The sequence below is a fragment of the Ambystoma mexicanum genome, chromosome 6p (genome assembly GCF_040938575.1).
Source record: "Ambystoma mexicanum isolate Mex_15411 chromosome 6p, UKY_AmexF1_1, whole genome shotgun sequence".
Classification (NCBI taxonomy): domain Eukaryota; kingdom Metazoa; phylum Chordata; class Amphibia; order Caudata; family Ambystomatidae; genus Ambystoma; species Ambystoma mexicanum.
Window position 1 is genome coordinate 100,233,619 of NC_090935.1, and position 18,803 is coordinate 100,252,421.

Genomic DNA, 18,803 nt, shown 5'->3' on the forward strand with positions numbered 1-18,803 from the left:
ATAATGATTCAATGGACTCTGATAGAGCAGGCATAATGACTCAATGTACTCTAATAGAGCAGGCATAATGACTCAATGGACTCTGGTACAGCAAGCATAATGACTCAATGGACTCTGATAGAGCAGACATAGTGACTCACTGGACTCTGATAGAGCAAGCATATTTGAATCAAAGGACTCTGATATAGCAGGCATAATGACTCAATGGACTCTGATACAGGGGCTAGCGGGTTCCTGCCCTTAGTCTTGTCTGAAGAGTTGGGGTTCTCATCTTCCACATCTACTTACCATTGGCTCACCATCTTGCTGACCTTGATGGAGAGGTCTGTCTCAATACATTATCATTCCTCTCTACAAAATGCACAGTAAAGCGGCTATTTTTACAGCCGGCAACCAATTAATAGGTGCATCAATCATCTGCAGACCAGAACAACAGAGGCAGGGGCAACATTGTGTCACAGAAAATTGGGTTGTAACCCCCTCTGTTATGCCCCCACTAGATGCACATTTTATTTAGGGATGCCTATGGTGGGTCATGGTGCTAGAACACACCTATACATTGGGGGGCTGGGCAAGTGGGTAAACATATGGAAGGGTAGCAGCCTGGCAGGCCTCTTTGGCTGGATGGGAGCCTACCATCCATCTATATTTGCTGGTGCCTTGTTGCTATTTGATCATGGCAAGTAAAGAGGTAGCCCCCATTCCTTTGAAAACAACGAGGTCCCAACTATGTTGGATGAAATGATGAGCCACCTTTCAGCATCAAGAACATTTCAGCTATCCTTTGCTCCAGTCTTTTCCTTGCAGCGACTGCATCTAGGTCATGATCAGGTTTTAGTGCTTATTACATGTTTGCTGGTATCCCAGCGGTAAACCCGCCAGGAGACCAGTAAACAGAATTATTGATACCAGCACTCGGTCCAGTGGAATTACCGCCGAATTACTAGTGCTGGTACCGATGGAGGTCCCCATTCCATGGACTCTAATAGGACTCAATGGGAGACTTTGTTGGTGCAGGTGATTTTTGCCGGTGACGTGGCAGAATTACCTCCAACTCTTAGCTGGAGGTAATTTCGCCACCAGACCGGCAAAGTTGCAGCTGGCTGGTGCAGTAGCATGTTGGAATATGTTAATACCGCACCAGCCAACTTGCAGAAAACTATATTGTAGTCTTTCCATTTTTCTATGCTTAACTTCCCCTCCCCAAGAAAGTTCTTCTGGCCGTGGAAACGTCCAGGTCTTTTAGGCATGAAAAGCTTCTTAGGTTTTATAGCAAATGTTCTACCAGAGGGTGCTTTCTTTAACTTACAGTTTAAATCAGTGACTTTATAACGACCCTGATAGTCAATGATGTCCACATATACAGTACTAAATGTATTTGTATTCTTTCTAACCACAGAATCAAAAGAGCATTTTCTAAGTGGATACTCACATTGTCATGACTCAACATGACCCCCTTTGGGGTCCCAGTTGTCCCCGATGTGTAGATCAACATGCAACACTGATTGGCCTTCTGGGAGGCGATGATGTCATCCAGTTTAGAATCTGGCACGTCTGACCCAATCTGCATGAACTCCTCCCACTGCAGACAAAAAAACCAGGGTCAAGATCCATAGACATCTGTGTCCAAGCAGTCACTATTGTGAAACCGGGGCAATGTAGACATTCGTCGTTCTTCCCCCGCCAGCAGAGGGCAAGGTGAGAGGCAGATACAATGCGGTCTATGTAAATGTGGAGAGTGGTATAGGGTCGAGTTAGTTCAGAAGTCTGGTCGTATGGGGGGGGGGCAAAAAAGAGCTCCCAGGAAAAATACCCCAGGCTGCTCTCTCCCCCAAGGAGAACCCATGACTGGAGAGGGTTGCTATGGAATATTTAGGTTCTCTTTGAAACCTAGGACAGCTGAGACCATGGAACAAAAGTCTTAAAGGGCCGCACATAGGATCTGAGTCCCACCATTGGATACAATTGATGCTGTGGGCCTTGCACAACCAGTGGGACCATTTAGGAAAGGGCACTGGGTGTCTTTTAATACTGACCCATAGGCGGGATAACCCTCTCTGTGACTAGGGGATGTCCAGGGTGCAAGGCCACACATGTACTTGGCATCCTCCAATGGTACTAGGGTGGCCAGACAGCTAAACCCACTCAGCAGAGTGTAGGACAGAGGACATAACTAAGCCTGGTTGCCTAGTACCCTCGGAGATATGCCAGGCACCCTGCACCAGGGAGTGGCCTCTTCCCCAATAGAGGGTCCACTTGCTTTGGGACCTCTGAAAGGACACTTGGGTCTGGTCACAAAGAGTCCCTTCTCTCCCTTAAAGAGTAGGTGTTGTCTCTGCTGGAGGATGGCCGTATGGTACAGCACATTTTACCCTTCACTGTGATTCTCATAAGTAAAGGGCTGGGTGGATATCTGGTACTGGGAAGTGGCGTTATGGTTACTGGCAAAATGGTTCCTGTAGAGGTCCTGGTGACAAACCAAGAAAATCGCTATGCACTACAGGGGCATCAGCACTAACAAAGCAGGAGTGCAGAGGGACGTCATGTGACATGCATGTGCCCATGGGAGACAGGGAGAGGCTGCCACATGTATTTAGTCATCTGTAGCGCAAAGTAGGCCACAAGCCATTGAGCGCTTCACAAAGAGGAGTTAAACAAGTTAAAGCACATGATGACTACACCAACCAATAAAAATGGAGCCGGAGCATAAAGTAGTGGCCTGTACAATCTGGTAATAGCCAGGGAGCAAAGTCAGCTTGGCACAAAGCCGTGAGGATGGCCGTGAGGCTTCAGAAATGCGAGACGGTCACAAAGGTAAAGTTTTCTCGAGGTTTGCCATTTATTCAAAATAAAAAGGGGTTTTGATAAACGCCTAACTTTGCCTAATCTAATAGAGAGGTCCCTGCCGAGCAAACTAAAACTAAAGAGAAGTGACCTAGTGTCCATAATATATGTGGCCTTCACACTAATACACACAACACAATAGTACAAGGAAAATATGGCCGACTTTAGTTCAACAAAACAGTTTTGTATTTCAAATTTAAAAGTTCTTGAAAGCACTTATTGTGACCACGGTTGTACTCCCTTCGCCTCGATCAGTTCAGGAATACTCAGATCACATTTCTGTTCAATGTAATAGAAATGTGTTTTTCAACCACTGTGATACAACCTATTTCCCTTTCAAAACAATTGGTTGATAATCCAAACAACTCAATGTTTTCCACAATATCCCTCTTGAAAGGATGATTGACCTTCCTTCAAAACCACAAGTTCAAAGAACGCCATTGTTCTTTTTCCATGTAACACCTTCTTCAAAGAAACTACTTCTTGTCAGAAGAGCATGTCAGTCTTTCTCAATTCTTCTTCTTCAAAGAAAACAGTTTTGTCAGGATAGCAAACATCAATTTGTCTCAGTGATTCTACTGCATGTCAACCAAATGTTAAAGTACATGGATTTTCTTGATTGATGAAAGGTTCTTTAAACACAGTTCTTTTGCCACAAAGATATCTCATCAAACCACCATCTTCTTTCCTGGTCCACTCGCCTGCCAGGACTAACCACTCTAAGCCCTTTCCTCGTATACTTGCCTGCCAGGAAGAAAACTCTACTACTAACTTCAGACTTGATGGCAACATTAATTCCCGTATTCTCCCCACCAATCTCTCCTGGAAGGAGGACTGACCAATAACTGCCTTTTCTTATAGTCTCTTTACAGTCTTATAGTCTCTTACACGGGCAAAGTACCGGCTAAAGTACCGCTTTCCCGCTTGCACTCTTGCTATGCTGTCGGATTTCACTCGGTCCTGCAAACTTCAAAGAAAGCGCACTATCAACATATTTTCAGCGCACTATCAGCAGGTACTATTGCTACTGCATTCAGATTGATTGACATTGTGCTCAGTAATCCCGCCTCACTCTTGCAGGGATTGGCTCTCGCTGGTAGCCTATGGTAGTTAGCTAGCTACATATTGCTCGCACACGCGCACAGCGTGCACGCACACGGGCAAAGTACTGGCTAAAGTACCGCTTTCCCGCTTACCCGCGTTAGCTGCGGTCTGCGCCTGTGGCTTGTTTGGTACATTTTTATTCACTGCTTACTGCTTTCTTTCGTTCATGACTTGTTTGTTTATACTTGATATTACTTGTTATTTTATTTTCGATTTTTTTTGTTGTACATTTTATTATCCTGTATTATTATTTCTTTTTCTTTTCTTCTTTTTTCATAAATTTTTTTGTGGCATTTTTTTAATTAGCAAAATTTGCTGTCGTGTTTTTCAAGGTTATTGATCAACTCCTAGCATTACAAAAATTGTTTATTCTTGTGATAATTGCTGAATGGTGTTTCACACCTACAAACCTACCACAAACATGTCTAACAATGCTTGTGTTCTTCTCAACCTCACCGCATGTCACCAAGTGCCAGTCCAATCCCCAAGATTTTTACAGCCATCGCGCTAACCCCTCTTCTAGCTCTGCGCATTACTGGCCCAGTAATGCCTTCTAAATTTGCCTTTTCGCCAGTCCCCAGTGAAGCATCTCAAATGCCTTACTCCCAAACCCAATGCCCTTTCCTCCACTGTCAATAGTTCTCCAGTTGTTCATCAATCACCCCAGGCATGTATGAACACTCACCCATTGTCTGACAGTACAATGCTTAAATCAGTCAATCCTCATTCTCAGCCTTTACATAAAGGCACAGCTCTTTCCCCAATCAAGTTCCTCTTGGACTCTCAGTAATAAAGATAGTACTCACAGTACTGGTGTTCTTTTTCCTTTGGCTTCTTGGTTCCTGTGGTACTGAAGTTGTGGTATGCCTCCCAGAAGGCGCTGAAGAGACCAGAGAATGGGCTCCAAGCGCCTCGCGGGCGACACCCTCGGGAAACCCTCCGGGGAATAAAACTCGATGAAGTATCTGGATACCTCCAAAAGACGTGCAGGTCAGATAAGGTTTCTTGTAAACAGTCCTTTGTGCCATGAGCAGACTTGTTCAGCTGTTAGTAGTCGTGACACACAGTGCCGAGTAGCCATGTTCAGGAAGAAGAGGTCCGGCACGGGACTTACAGCAGGAAAATGAATCCGGGAGAAGGTAAGTAATCAGGACGCTCAACGGGGCAGAATGGCAGCTGGAGCATAGTTGTTAAACATGCATGGAAGATGCACAGAGTTGCTGCACAAAGCCCAGCGAGGAGTAACTGGTGGAGCAAAAGAAGCACAGCGAGGCCGAAGCGCTTGAAGGGAAGGAGCGAGGAGGAGAGCACGGCAGAGGAAGGAACAGCTGCGGGAAGGGAGAAAGGAAAGTAGGATATAACGGAGAGAATGACAAGGAGGACCGAAGTCAGGAAGGCGGGGGAAAGGAATGCAAGGCAGGAGCGAAAGCTGCTATGAGGCTGCACAGGGTGTGGAGCGAGTAGCGACGCACCTACCTGGATCCTAGCAAGACAGATATGGCATTTGGCGTGAGGAGGTCGCCATCTTGGAATAAACTAGACCCGCTCTTAGAAGTGGGAAAAAACGGAACCAAATAGGCTCCATCTTGGTTTCCGTTGCAGGTAGTAAGGATGGTGTAGTTTCCACGTTTTCCAGTATGAACGCTGGGATTTCCTAACAGTATGCCCCCCCGCGGGGCCGTTGGTCTGGGTTTCCAAAGATGAGAGCGATGGAATTTCTGGACCAACGCAGGAGCATGTACCTGAGAGGCTGGTTCCCAAGACCGATCAGCAGGTCCATAGCCCTTCCAATCGATAAGGTACTGCAGTTTTCCTCGATGATATCTGGAATCACAGATGGCCGCGACTGCAAATTCAGGTCCAGCAGGAGAGAGTATTGGCAGAGATGGGGCATTTTGTTTCCTGTGGAACTTGTCAGGAACGTGACTCTTGAGTTGTGATACATGAAAAACGTTATGAATTCTGTTCCAGGTTTGGGGTAATTGGATGCGATATACTACCTTACCAATGTTCTTGAGAACAGCAAAGGGACCAAAATAGCGAGGGGAAAGCTTTGAAGGTATCAAATGTTTAGGAAGATATTTTGAGGCTAACAAAACCAGATCTCCTGCTTGATAACTGGGTTCCTGTGATTGTTTCTTGTCTGCTTGTTGTTTGGCTTTAGCTCTGGCCTCCGTAAGAGACGAAAGGGCTGTTGAGTGTGCAGCTTGTATGTCAGCAACCAGAGCATCCACTGAAGGGATCTTGGTAGGAAATGGCACTTTGGTTGGGAAGACAGAGGGATGAAATCCATAGGAGCAATAGAAAGGGGACATTTGTATGGCAGAATGATGGGCGTTGTTATACGCAAATTCCGCATAAGGTAGCAGGGAACTCCAGTTATCTTGTGAGGCTGATATGAAACATCGGAGGTATTGTTCTAATGACTGATTGAGGCTTTCAGTCTGGCTGTTTGATTGGGGATGGTAACCAGAAGTTAGGTTGTGTTGTATACCCAATGACTGGCACAAATTATTCCAGAAAGCGGATATATATTGTGGTCCTCTGTCGGACAAAATACTTTTTGGTAGTCAGGTGTAGACGGAAGATGGTATGTAAAAAGTATTGAGCCATTTGAGCAGCAGAAGGTAATTTAGCCATAGGTATGAAATGGGCCAACTTGGTCAAAGAATCAATTGTTACCATGATGCTGGTGTGCTGGGAGGAAGGAGGGAGCTCAACTATAAAATCCGTTGATATCCTTTCCCATGGTTGAGTAGGAAGCATTGGTTGGACGAGTTTTCCCATGGGTAGTCTTCTGGGGTTTTTGAATTGAAGACAAGTGAGGCATGAGGCAACATATTTTTTAACATCCTTCCGTACTTCAGGCCACCATAAATAATGGGCAATTAGTTCCTGTGTGGTAGAAATGCCTCTGTTTCCGGCCGTTTTGTGATCATGACAAAGGTGAAGAACTTTCATCCTGAGGTCATGATTTGGAACAAACAACTGCTCGTGAAAGTAGTATAAGCCTTCTTCCTGTGTCAAGTTATAATGTTCTATATCTTGTGGAGAAACATCTTTGCTTTGTTTTCGGACTTCTTGCAATAAAGATGCCACAAAATAAATAAAAGGCGTTTGGGGAAACATACTTTCTGTTTTGGCTGGAATGTCCACTTCGCCGGAACTGCGAGACAGGGCATCAGCTATATGGTTGCTTGTTCCGGGAATGTATGTAACAATCATATCGTATGAGGAAAAGAAATACGCCCAACGGGCTTGCCGACTATTCTGGCACTCGAAATTCTGTAAAGCTCTCAGATTCCGGTGGTCTGTCCTGATAAGAATAGGATGTTTTGCCCCTAGGAGAAGGTGTCTCCATTCTTGACATGACCTTTTTACCGCCAATAGTTCCTTTTCCAACACCGTATAATTACACTCAGATGGTGTAAGTGTTTTGGACATGTATGCAATAGGATGTTCGAGACCTTTGGGAAATTTCTGTTTGAGTACTCCACCAATGGCTGAAGACGAGCCGCCTGTTTCCAAAATAAAAGGTTGTGACTGATCTGGAAGTCTCAATATGGGAGCAGACGAAAAGGCGTTTTTCAAGAAGTAAAAGGCTTGTTGAGCTTCATCGGTCCAACGGAACCGAATTCCCTTTTTGATAAGGGAGGTCAAAGGTTTGATAATCAGAGAAAACCTTGGAATACATTTCCTATAAAAATTTGAAAACCCTATAAATCTCTGGATAGCCTTACTGCTCTGGGGTCTTTTCTATAGTAGTATGGCTTTGACTTTTCTCGGGTCCATGGCTGCTCCATCAACAGAAAGGATATATCCTAGATAAGGCATGGTGGACTGGTGGAATGAACATTTCTCTAGCTTAGCGTACAAGTGATTATCTTGTAATCTGAGGACTTCCGACACGTGTTGAACATGTTCTGTCTGGGTTTTTGAAAAAATAAGGATGTCATCTAAATAAACAACAAGGGAGTGCAGGAGCAAATCATAGCAGGGGTGATCAACAAATCTTTCAAAAACCGAAGGGGCATTGGCTAACCCGAAAGGATCACCCTATATTCGTAATATCCAAAGGGTGAGCGGAATGCTGACTTCCGCTCATCTCCTTGTTTTATTCTAATAAGGTGGTATGCTCCTCGCAAGTCTAATTTAGTGAATATGGATGCTCCTCTGACTGCTTCCAAAATATCTTGTAACAGCGGTAAAGGGTATTTATCCTTGCGAGTCACTGGATTTAGCCCCCTATAATCTATACAAGGTCGTAACTCCTTACAATCTTTTTTAGGAATAAAAAATAAAGATGCCCCAGCAGGACTTTTAGACTCAGTAATCAAGCCATGATGAAGATGGGTTTGTAAATACTCCTTTAAGGCCTCTTTCTCCGGTCCTGAGAGCGTATACATTCTTCCAAAAGGTACTTGTGTGTCGGGTAAGAGATCAATTGCACAGTCATCACTGCGATGTGGTGGGAGCTCTTTGAATTCTTCATTGGAAAAGACTTTATGATATTCTTGATAACATTCTGGCAATAGATTAAGATTGGAGACAGATTGTGGTTGAGACTTGCATTTTTCCTGATGAGGGGTGGTGAATAATCCGATGGCACCCTTGGATAAACAGTTTGATAGGCAACCTTTGGAGCCCAGAAACAATGTGGCTGCTGCCCAGTTAATGTAGGGGTTGTGTTTTACTAACCAGGGTAATCCTAGAATCACAGGATAGAGGGCCGCCTTTATCAAATCAAGCACGATCCGTTCTTGGTGTGATGCGATTCTCATAGTTAGTTCCATAGTGTTTTCTAATATGAGTCCCGAGCTTAGGGGGGTCCCATCTACTCCTTCAAGTTGGATCGCAACGGATTTGGTCACCCTTTTGATTTGATTTTGATTGGCCCATTCAGAATCCATGAACAGTCCGGCGGCTCCGCAATCAATCAGGGCTGGGATTTTGTTTAAAGTGACATCCTGAAACTGTAAAGTGATTGGTAACACAACCATTCTCTGGGAGGTAGGAAGGCAGTCTAGGGAACTTTTGCAATACCCGTTCATGGTTCCCTTCATGGACGGGTGGTAGCATTTCCCGAACGTCGGGAAGGTACCAAGGTGCAATCGGATAGTATGTGCTTATCAGATCCACAATACATACATAAGCCCAATGTCTTCCTTCTGAGTCTCTCTTCGGGAGTTAAAGGTCCACGGGCAGTTCCTAGTTGCATGGGTTCACTTTGGTCGCGTCTGGTGGTTTTCTTTGTGGAATCATTATGTGGAATGAAGGCTGGAGGCTTATTTCGATTCTTGCGACGTTCAGAGTTTCTTTCCTGTATGCGATAATCCATTTGGAGTACTAGGGAAATAATTTCTGCCAGATTTTGGGGTCGAGCCACCCGAGATATCTCATCCTTCAGTTCTTCGCACACATTTCTTCTAAAGACTGTGATGAGAGCATCATCGGACCAGGCTGTTACTATGGCGAGTTGTTTGAATTGAGTAATGAAGGAGAGCAATTCAGTGTTGCCTTGTTTTAAATCTAGGATTTGTTCTTGAGCCGTAACCACCAGTTCTTTCCTGCCAAACATGGCCTGAACGCTATTGACGAATCCTGCTGCGGAATCCATCAATTGATTATTGGTGGTAAAAAGGGGAGTTGCCCACACCAATGCATTGCCTGTCATGTTCGAAACCATGTAGCTAACCTTGGCTCTATCAGTGGGAAAGTAGGTGGGTTTCAGGGTAAATTGTACTGTACATGAGTCCAAGTATTCTTTAAGTCTCTTTGGATTGCCATCAAATTCTCCCATCGGTAAGGGCCCAGAGGGAAGTTCATTCCGTGAGGTAACCATTTGGCGTAACACATTATTTTCATTTCTCAGTGTCTGTACTTCGGTATTGAGAGACTGGACCGCGGTTATCAGCTGCTGGACTTGTTGATCCATGGCGTCGCTATCTCTTAGACTCTCAATAATAAAGATAGTACTCACAGTACTGGTGTTCTTTTTCCTTTGGCTTCTTGGTTCCTGTGGTACTGAAGTTGTGGTATGCCTCCCAGAAGGCGCTGAAGAGACCAGAGAATGGGCTCCAAGTGCCTCGTGGGCGACACCCTCGGGAAACCCTCGGGGAATAAAACCTGATGAAGTATCTGGATACCTCCAAAAGACGTGCAGGTCAGGTAAGGTTTCTTGTAAACAGTCCTTTGTGCCTTGAGGAGACGTGTCCAGCTGTTAGTAGTCGTGACACACAGTGCCGAGTAGCCAAGTTCGGGAAGAAGAGGTCCGGCACGGGACTTACAGCAGGAAAATTAATCCGGGAGAAGGTAAGTAATCAGGACGCTCAACGGGGCAGAATGGCAGCCAGAGCATAGTTGTTAAACGTGCATGGAAGATGCACAGAGGGGCTGCACAAAGCCCAGCGAGGAGTAACTGGAAGCCCAACGGGGTGGCAAGGAGTCCAAGGAGGTGGAGCAAAAGAAGCACAGCGAGGCCGAAGCGCTCGAAGGGAAGGAGCGAGGAGGAGAGCACGGCAGAGGAAGGAACAGCCGCGGGAAGGGAGAAAGGAAAGTAGGATATAACAGAGAGAATGACAAGGAGGACTGAAGTCAGGAAGGCGGGGAAAAGGAATGCAAAGGCAGGAGCGAAAGCTGCTATGAGGCTGCACAGGGTGTGGAGCGAGTAGCAACGCACCTACATGGATCCTAGCAAGACAGATATAGCGTTTGGCGTGAGGAGGTCGCCATCATGGAATAAACTAGACCCGCTCTTAGAAGTGGGAAAAAACGGAACCAAATAGGCGCCATCTTGGTTTCCGTTGCAGGTAGTAAGGATGGTGTAGTTTCCACGTTTTCCAGTATGAACACTGGGATTTCCTAACAGTTCCCCTCTTTGCAGCCTGACGTCTCAGATATTTCCATTCATGCTTCTTCGAGTCCGACATCTATTTCATCAAAACTTGAGGAAACTCACAAAGAAATTCCTGCTGAGATCTCCATTCATTCCTCAGTTATCTGTTCATCTCCACTCATTGATTCATTTGCTATGCCCACTCCAAGAGCCCCACAAACACATCTTCTGCTGCCCTGCCCCAACAACTCGCATTCATCCAAGCTGCCCTCACTTCCATTAACCTTGCAATCTCAACCATGAGTAAACTTTACGACACTATAGATCACAAACTCTCGAATCAATCTGTCTTATTTGAAGATCTAGCCAAATGGCTGCATGCCGATGGTTCTTCACCTACTATCAATCTCCCCTCCATCCACTCACAAAGACGGTCTACTATTCAACCTAATCCTATTGTTGAGCTCAAGCATGAACCCAATCAACCATCCTTAGATTATTTCATTGTTCCTGTGACGAGTCATCTTCCTTCCATTCCAGGAATAATTAGACCTACTGTTGTTCCCTCTTTGCCATTGGTGCCAATTTCTCAGGTCACCTTAAGTGATCCTGCTCAATTACCACCAATTCACTCTGCTGTTGCTCCTGAATCTTTCCCCACTGCCCCGTCTTTACCTGCTCTTCACATCCCCGCATCTGCGCCTTTATCTGCTCTTGTATTGTCTTCTGAACCAGATCTCATCCCCCGTTAATCTTAACCTCAGACAGCCCTTCTCAAATGCCTTCCTCGTCTCTCTGCCCCAAATAACCTGTTTTAAACTCTTCTTCTGTAACCATTACGGGAACAAATGTGATTCCCCTCGTCAAGCCATTAAACCGAAGAATTCGTCCAGCAGTCAAGAAAACTAAAAATTTGACCGCCTTAAAACACTCAAAACATACCCTGACTGCCTTTTTTAAAGCTTTAGGGCAGTCTTCTGCATCTGCTGTGCCTTCTATCATTCCTCCTGTGCCTCTTCAAATGCAACCCTCTCTTGCTCCTACTAATATGGAACCTCCAGTCTCTATTGCAAGCTCAGTTTCTCCGACCTCAGTCACTCATTCAGTGTCTTTTTCTCCACTCAGTCAGCTGGTTCAATCCATCGAACATCACGAGTTACCTCATCAGTCAGTTATTCTGACACCATCATAACAACTACAAACCAGCCCATCTCACATTTCCTCTAATTTACCAATTGTTTCTACTCTTCCGCTTATCACTGATACTCGCTTTGATTACAAAGCAAGCACTGACGCTTGTCTAATCTGCAGATGCCGACAGACCCCTCACTTTCTTCAGTCTCCAGGATGTCTGCTTTAGCTCCTGTTACGCAAATTCAAACAAAAAGCACACAGGTTGCTCAAGCATGTCACTTTTAGGCCAACTTCTGCTCCAACTTTATCTCAGACACCTATTCCTGTTGCTTCTGCATTATTTGATTTAAAAGCCACTGTTGAGGGCTATTTAGCTTAGCGCCTAGGTCCAATACAGTTGAGTCATGAGGACTCTGAGCTTTCCACACAAAGCTCGACAGTGCTTACAATGCAAGATGAAGAAAACATCTTACGATCATGTCTTAGAATGTTTTCAGTGGCTCCATCGCCAAAACGGCCTACCCACAGTGCGATTACCAAGTCCTTTCTAAATCTTCATCATAATTACGACCTCTCTCTCATTCTTTCATCCTTAAATGTCGAGATGGTAACTTCCCTAAATATGATCTAAACTGTGCAAGTGTCCTGAATATATTTGGGGACATCGAGGACCTGAATGCCATCACCACCCATGATATAGATCAGATAGAATTTGTATCCGACACTTGTTCTTCTGTGATCAGGCTTCATATCCCCTCAGCTGTAGTTTGGAATTCAATCTGGCGCTGCAAAATGCAACTGTTCGAGTTGGGTTTTCTCCTAGCTTTATATCCGGAATCTTCCTCACATTCGATATCATCTCTAAAGCCGAAAGTGAATATTTATCAAGGCTTGGGGAAGAAATTTCCCTACTGTCCAACATCTTCTTTGTCCTGTTCGTCCTAACCACCAACTACCTTATCTTCATCATTCTTGAACCTTGCTAGTTGGAATACTCGTGGCCATGCTCATTTACATACTTCCATGTCCACTCTTTCTCTTAACTATCACATCATAGCTCTACAGGAATCTTGGTTGCTAACTCCACCTGTATGGGATGGATTTGACCTTACTCTGCTTCCGGCTCTACCCAGCAAGGGAAGACCATCTTCTGGCCTTCTCGTTGCTGTCAATTCACAGATGGGCCTGTTTATTCTTACATGGGCATCAATACAAGCCCACATCCAATTAGTGAAGATCATACATCGTACCTTCATTATTGCACTAGTCAATATTTACCATAATCCCCTTGGTCAAATCGATGAATCTTTTTATGATGGTTTGGCATCCATCCTTGACATGGTTTTACAAACCCCATACTTTTCACACACAATTGTTCTTGGTGACATTAATCTTGATTGTTGGAACCAAGCCCGATCCAATCAAGCCACATCTATGTGGTCCTCGTTTATGATGCAGCGCAACTTTTACATGGTAAATAGGGCTGTTCCCAGGCGACCTTCCTCTGCAAAGCACTTGGCATTGTGGCTCTAGCTCAAGCATCATTGATTACATCTATGTGAATGCTAAATAGTTTCAACATATAGACAGTCTCACCATCACTAATCTTCCCCATAGTGACCATAATCTACGTTCTTTGAAGATTCAGTGGTCTATTTTTGTGGACGACACAGATCATCTTTTCACCAAACTATCTGTTAACTCGGTTGGTTCTCGTGTGCGCTGGAACCTTTCATCTTTGCTCTCATTTGGAAATAGTGTGGAATGTCATGCTCAGCTGTACCATCATTCACACTCTTCTGATTTATTGTGCCCTTTTCTTAATACCTTGACCACTTCCAGAAGGTTGACTGGTCGACACTTACATGCCTTCGATCCGGATATTCAGTTTTCTAAAACCGACTATCGAAGAGCACGAAGAGCTATTTTACGGTCAAATTCTCTCTCCCTGATCTCGCCCCGCTTAAATGTAGACACAAGAATTGGATTTGTAGTAGAAAAGCCATACTATACCAATGTGACAGTGAGACGATGTTCAGGGCTATGAAGAGCAAAAACTCAAGCTCCATGTGGCAATTACTTCATAACCTGACTTCTAATTCACAAGGTGCTCTGCAGATCAATGGGGTATCAGACTCAGTTTGGCTGACTCATTTTTCATCCCTCTACACTGATTCAGATTTTTCTAACAATAACCTCCAATTTGCTATCTCTGGCTCTTGGAAGGTTGAATTTACAATCTCTGATATCCAAGAGTAAATTATGAAAGCAAGTTCCTCTCGGGCAGCGGGCCCAGACGGCCTCTCTAATATGATCTTCAAGGCCTATCCGTCTGAATGGGCTAATATTCTTTATAACATCTTCCACAATATTTTAAAGCATAAATTAATTCCTCCCTCTTGGAAGACTTCACTAATCATTCCGATCTTTAAAAATGGCGATAGTAGCTTACCATCCAATTATCGCCCCATCGCACTTCTGGATTCCCCGGGTAAACTATTCTGGAAATTTATTTTACGAGACTTCAATTTATGGACCAAAAATTCTTTACTGCGTGATCCCCAGCAATCAGGTTTTGTTGCAGGCTTAGGCACCTCCATCAATTTAATTTGCCTAAATGCCCTTAAAGCCCAGTGCCATGCCACAAAACAGCAAATCATTTTTGCTTTTGTGGACCTGCATGCAGCGTTCGATTCTGTCAGCAGACCCCTTCTATTTGCCAAATTACTTCGTGATCATTGTCTGCCTACACTTTTTGATATCATCTCATCTTTACATACTAACACCTCAATACAAATTCGCCTTTCATTAGATGGACGCTTATCTTCAAGCATCCCAATGGCTTGCGGTTTAAAACAAGGCTGCCTTTTAGCCTCAGCTGTCTTCAATTATTTTATTCAAGACGTGAAACTTGCCTTCGAAAACATCATCTCAGACTCACCCAAATTCAATAACCACCAGGTCAAAGCATTAATGTATGCTGATGATCTAGTTCTAATTTCCAAAACACATTCCGGCTTACAGAATCTCTTAAGTGCTTTTCACGATTACATCTATTGCAATGAACTAAGAGTAAATACCAACAAAACTCAAATTGTAGTATTCTGTCCACGAAACCGCAAGACTGGTCATCGCGGCGATCAGGAAATATCTAAAGATACGATATTGATGATATCAGGTAGCAAAAAATTAAGCTAACCTGACTGGACTTGCTCCTACTTAAAAAGTTAGGAGCTAGAGTAACTGTAGACATCCATACTTATTATGTTTTATGCTTGGGATCATCCCACAGACCATACGCCACAAGCAAATTACAACTTCAAGTTGAACTGACCAGAGACTGAATTCCATCGTTCCAAGCCTGATTTTTTGGATGGTGGTAAGAATCTCTTTCTATCAAGAGCATTGGACAACCACTTGCACCCATCACGCTAAAACCCAAATATTTTCTCCGCAGATGGGAACAGCCCCCAGCTTGTGGAAGAGCTTTCCTGCCAGCCCAGGAATTTAAGAATGATCAATCCCCTTGGTTGGATTATAAGACAAGGATTTACTTTGAACTTGCCAAACAGCAAGGTAAAACCCTTTCTTTAAACTCCTCCAGGCAGTAGATTAGATCTTTATACTGTGTAACTATCATACGATTAGCATCAATTAAAATGCATGTGCAACTTTTGCACACTATTTTTTAAATAGGCTCATTTCATTGATTTTAGGCTTCTTGTCAACACAGAACACGGACACCTGTTGGTATAAGCCGAATACAATTGATTTAAAGTGGAAAATTACAGTAGTAGAAGAATTGGACATCCAGGTGATTATTACAAGATGATTAATTGAATATGACAGATAAAAGTTATATGGAAACTATAATCTTATCATTAATTATACATTGTAGATCAACCAGGTGAAAAGGGAAGAGGTGAACAACTCTTGAGGAAAGGGGGACAACTTACCCCGAAACACGTAGAATGCTATACAATAAGCATTTTCCAAAAATGCATGTTTTATGAACTCCTGTACATAATGAGGAATTTGACAAGTATATTTTGTTTACCCATTAATGACCATTGACAAAAGTTAATCTGAGAATGTGATCAAACTAATTTGTGTGATTTTCTATAAATGAGTGATTCTTTCTGTACCAGGAATAACAATTGTAACCTATGAACAAATGAATCAAAAACTTTATGTGTGAAAGTGGAAACATACATGTACAATTGAACTAAAACCCAAACCAGTTTTTTACACAAAATTGGGTCATGAGAAAAGGTCTTTTATGAAAAACAGTTTTACTACAAAAGAAACGTTTGCATTGTATTTACAATAACAACAGGGTGTGCAAGGGACAGCAGGGTTCCACAAGTGTGTGGACATCTGTTGGTTTTACATTTGTCAACACAACCCAGTGTCAAGGTTTTTTTCTCCCCGGCACCCCACTAACTATCTTTCAATTATCCATAATTACTTACCTAGAAGGTGTGCACTTGGCCAATAGGAGTATAGATTTAAATGATTCCTTATGACCAGTACAGTAGGCATTGATATTGGAGGGATCAGGTAGCGGCTGCCTTTCTCTGGCCACATGGGAGGAGACGTTAGGCTGGGGTTTGGTGATGACTCTGCAGGATTCATCACATAGCCAAGGGACGATGCTCCCAAGCAGCACAAGTTTGAAACCTGGTCCTGCGATTAGATGCTACATTCCAGCATGATAAGAGATATAAGAACCCAATTTAAAAGCAACGCTGGAACCAAAAGGCTTTAAGTGCATGTTGACTTATCTTCACAGAGAGGAAAAGCCTTATATCAACAGGGCAAGAATATTAAGTATATGGACCAGGCAGCAGCCTCTACCAGTCTGAAATTCTCTACTTTGTCTCCAAGAGAAGATTAGATTTCTCTATTCAACCATCGTACACCCTATATCTCTTAGACCTACTCACACCTTCACACTAATTCTTAAATCAGACCTAGTGTTCCCGGACATTGCCTTGTCTCTTCAGTAGAACACTTTGCACTATGCAGTTTGGCGCATGTGGACTTGTCTAATTCACTGCTGCCTGGCAACAGGCTCTGCTTTGGTCCCTATGCCAAGGGACATTCCTAACTGTGGAGGAATGGGGTCATGGCATATGGGTAAAAGTCACTGTTCAGTACATATTTTGGGATGTGGGCATCTTTTACAATAGGGGTAGAGTACCAGGTTAGCTAACACTTTTAGAAAATAGACTTGAATCTTAAGACTGCAGCAAAGATGGAAGGGAGGAAATGGCAGCAGAAGATCAAGGACGATGTGTATCCAGAAATATGTGATTAGGATGAACCTATTAAAAACCACTGGACAGGTTCTTCTCTTGCAGCTTAATACTGCACTTTATGGTTGCGGTCTTACCGTGTACAGGTTGGGTCTCGTCTCATTCAGCTCATGCACACGATGCAGTGACATTGCCTTACCGTGTACAGGTTGGGTCTCGTCTCCTTGAGCTCATGCACATGATGCAGTGACATTGCCTTACCGTGTACAGGTTGGGTCTCTTCTCCCTCAGATCATGCACTTGGGGCGGGGAGGTTGTCTTACCGTGTATAGGTTGGGTCTCTTCTCCTTCAGCTCATGGCGGTATTGCACGATGGCCTTCAGGCGAGGCAGCTGGTCCTGGATCTTAATGAATAGTATACAAGTTAATATAAGACATATTTGTTAGACTTCCAGAGGGAACAGGTCCACAGGGATCAGATTGTTTCATAAATAATTTGTAAAACATGTAATAACACAAATTAATTGAAAATAAAGCAAGAAAGCAAAGGTTCAGCATTTTATTACAGATGCGTTTTACAATTGTATGCAAAGAGACAACCAATGCAAAACAAACCCCAGATGTAGTACAGAGCAAGGAAGATTAAGCATTAAAACCATACAAACTATTGTGCAAACATAAAACAATAAAACAATTAAATACAAAATATACACTTATTCACCTTCTCCACGGTTAAGTACAGTGATCACTAATTGGAGCCTATGGAATGGTATCCAAATGGCTTTCCATTCAAAATCTAGGTGTACCAATACCCACACTGTTCTCTTTCTGGTTCGCCTACTGGCTCTCTCTCTCTTTCTCTCACTTGTCCTTTCTATATGCTCTTTTTCTCTCTTTCATGATCTCTCTATCCACGATTGCCCTCATTCTCAATCTTTCTGGGTGAAAGTCATGTGGTCGGGTGCAAGTTTGCTAGCGACACTCCAGCTGCTGCTGACAAGAGTAAAACACAGGTATCTTGAAGGGGGTGTGGGATGCTGTGTTCTGTTATGGTTGAAAGTAGACTGAGAGCAGAAGCTCCAGCGACATCCCCCTTCGTGGGGACTTGCCTGGTACTGTAAGGCATTTCCATCTCATGGGTTCTGCTGGAATGTCACCATCACACTTAGGGCACATTGTCTGTACAGGCGGAGGAGTGGGTGGTTCAGATAGGCTCTGTGGGATGTGCCTGTAGATGTGCTCGGATTCTAAAGGGCCTTTAATGGACCAGGTTCCAGGATCTACAACTGTGTTGTTATTGTCTATTTTTGTTCATTATTAATGTGGGAGTGTGGCTACTAAGTGTGCAGTCGGCAGTCAGCAGGCTTTACACTCTACGATCATCAGTGGTAGACCAACTGCGGACTAATATCACTGTGAGTACGGGGACTTGAGTGTTCCTTTTGTTGTCCAGCGGTTTTGACAGGGTAACTTGAAAATTATGAGCAAAACTCCTTGCCGAGTACACCTTTCGGCTGAGCAAAAATTCTAGCCGGCCTATATGACTGTCTTTTTATCAGCATCTTTCATGGGGTGACTGTGGGGCGTGTCCCTTTGAGCCCTGTGACCGAGTCAAAAGCGCGCTTACA

The 18,803-nt window shown here is 43.8% G+C and overlaps 1 protein-coding gene across 1 annotated transcript in view; it reads right to left on the reverse strand.

Moving 5' to 3' along the window:
- Positions 1-18,803, reverse strand: part of LOC138510696 (long-chain-fatty-acid--CoA ligase ACSBG2-like) — a 225,245-nt gene that overhangs the window by 148,250 nt on the left and 58,192 nt on the right. Inside the window, exons 4-5 of the mRNA XM_069626467.1 lie at positions 17,499-17,579; positions 1,433-1,582 (exon numbers count right to left, since the gene is read on the reverse strand). Coding sequence (XP_069482568.1) covers positions 1,433-1,582; positions 17,499-17,579 — 231 coding nt within the window. The remainder of the gene's footprint in view (positions 1-1,432; positions 1,583-17,498; positions 17,580-18,803) is intronic.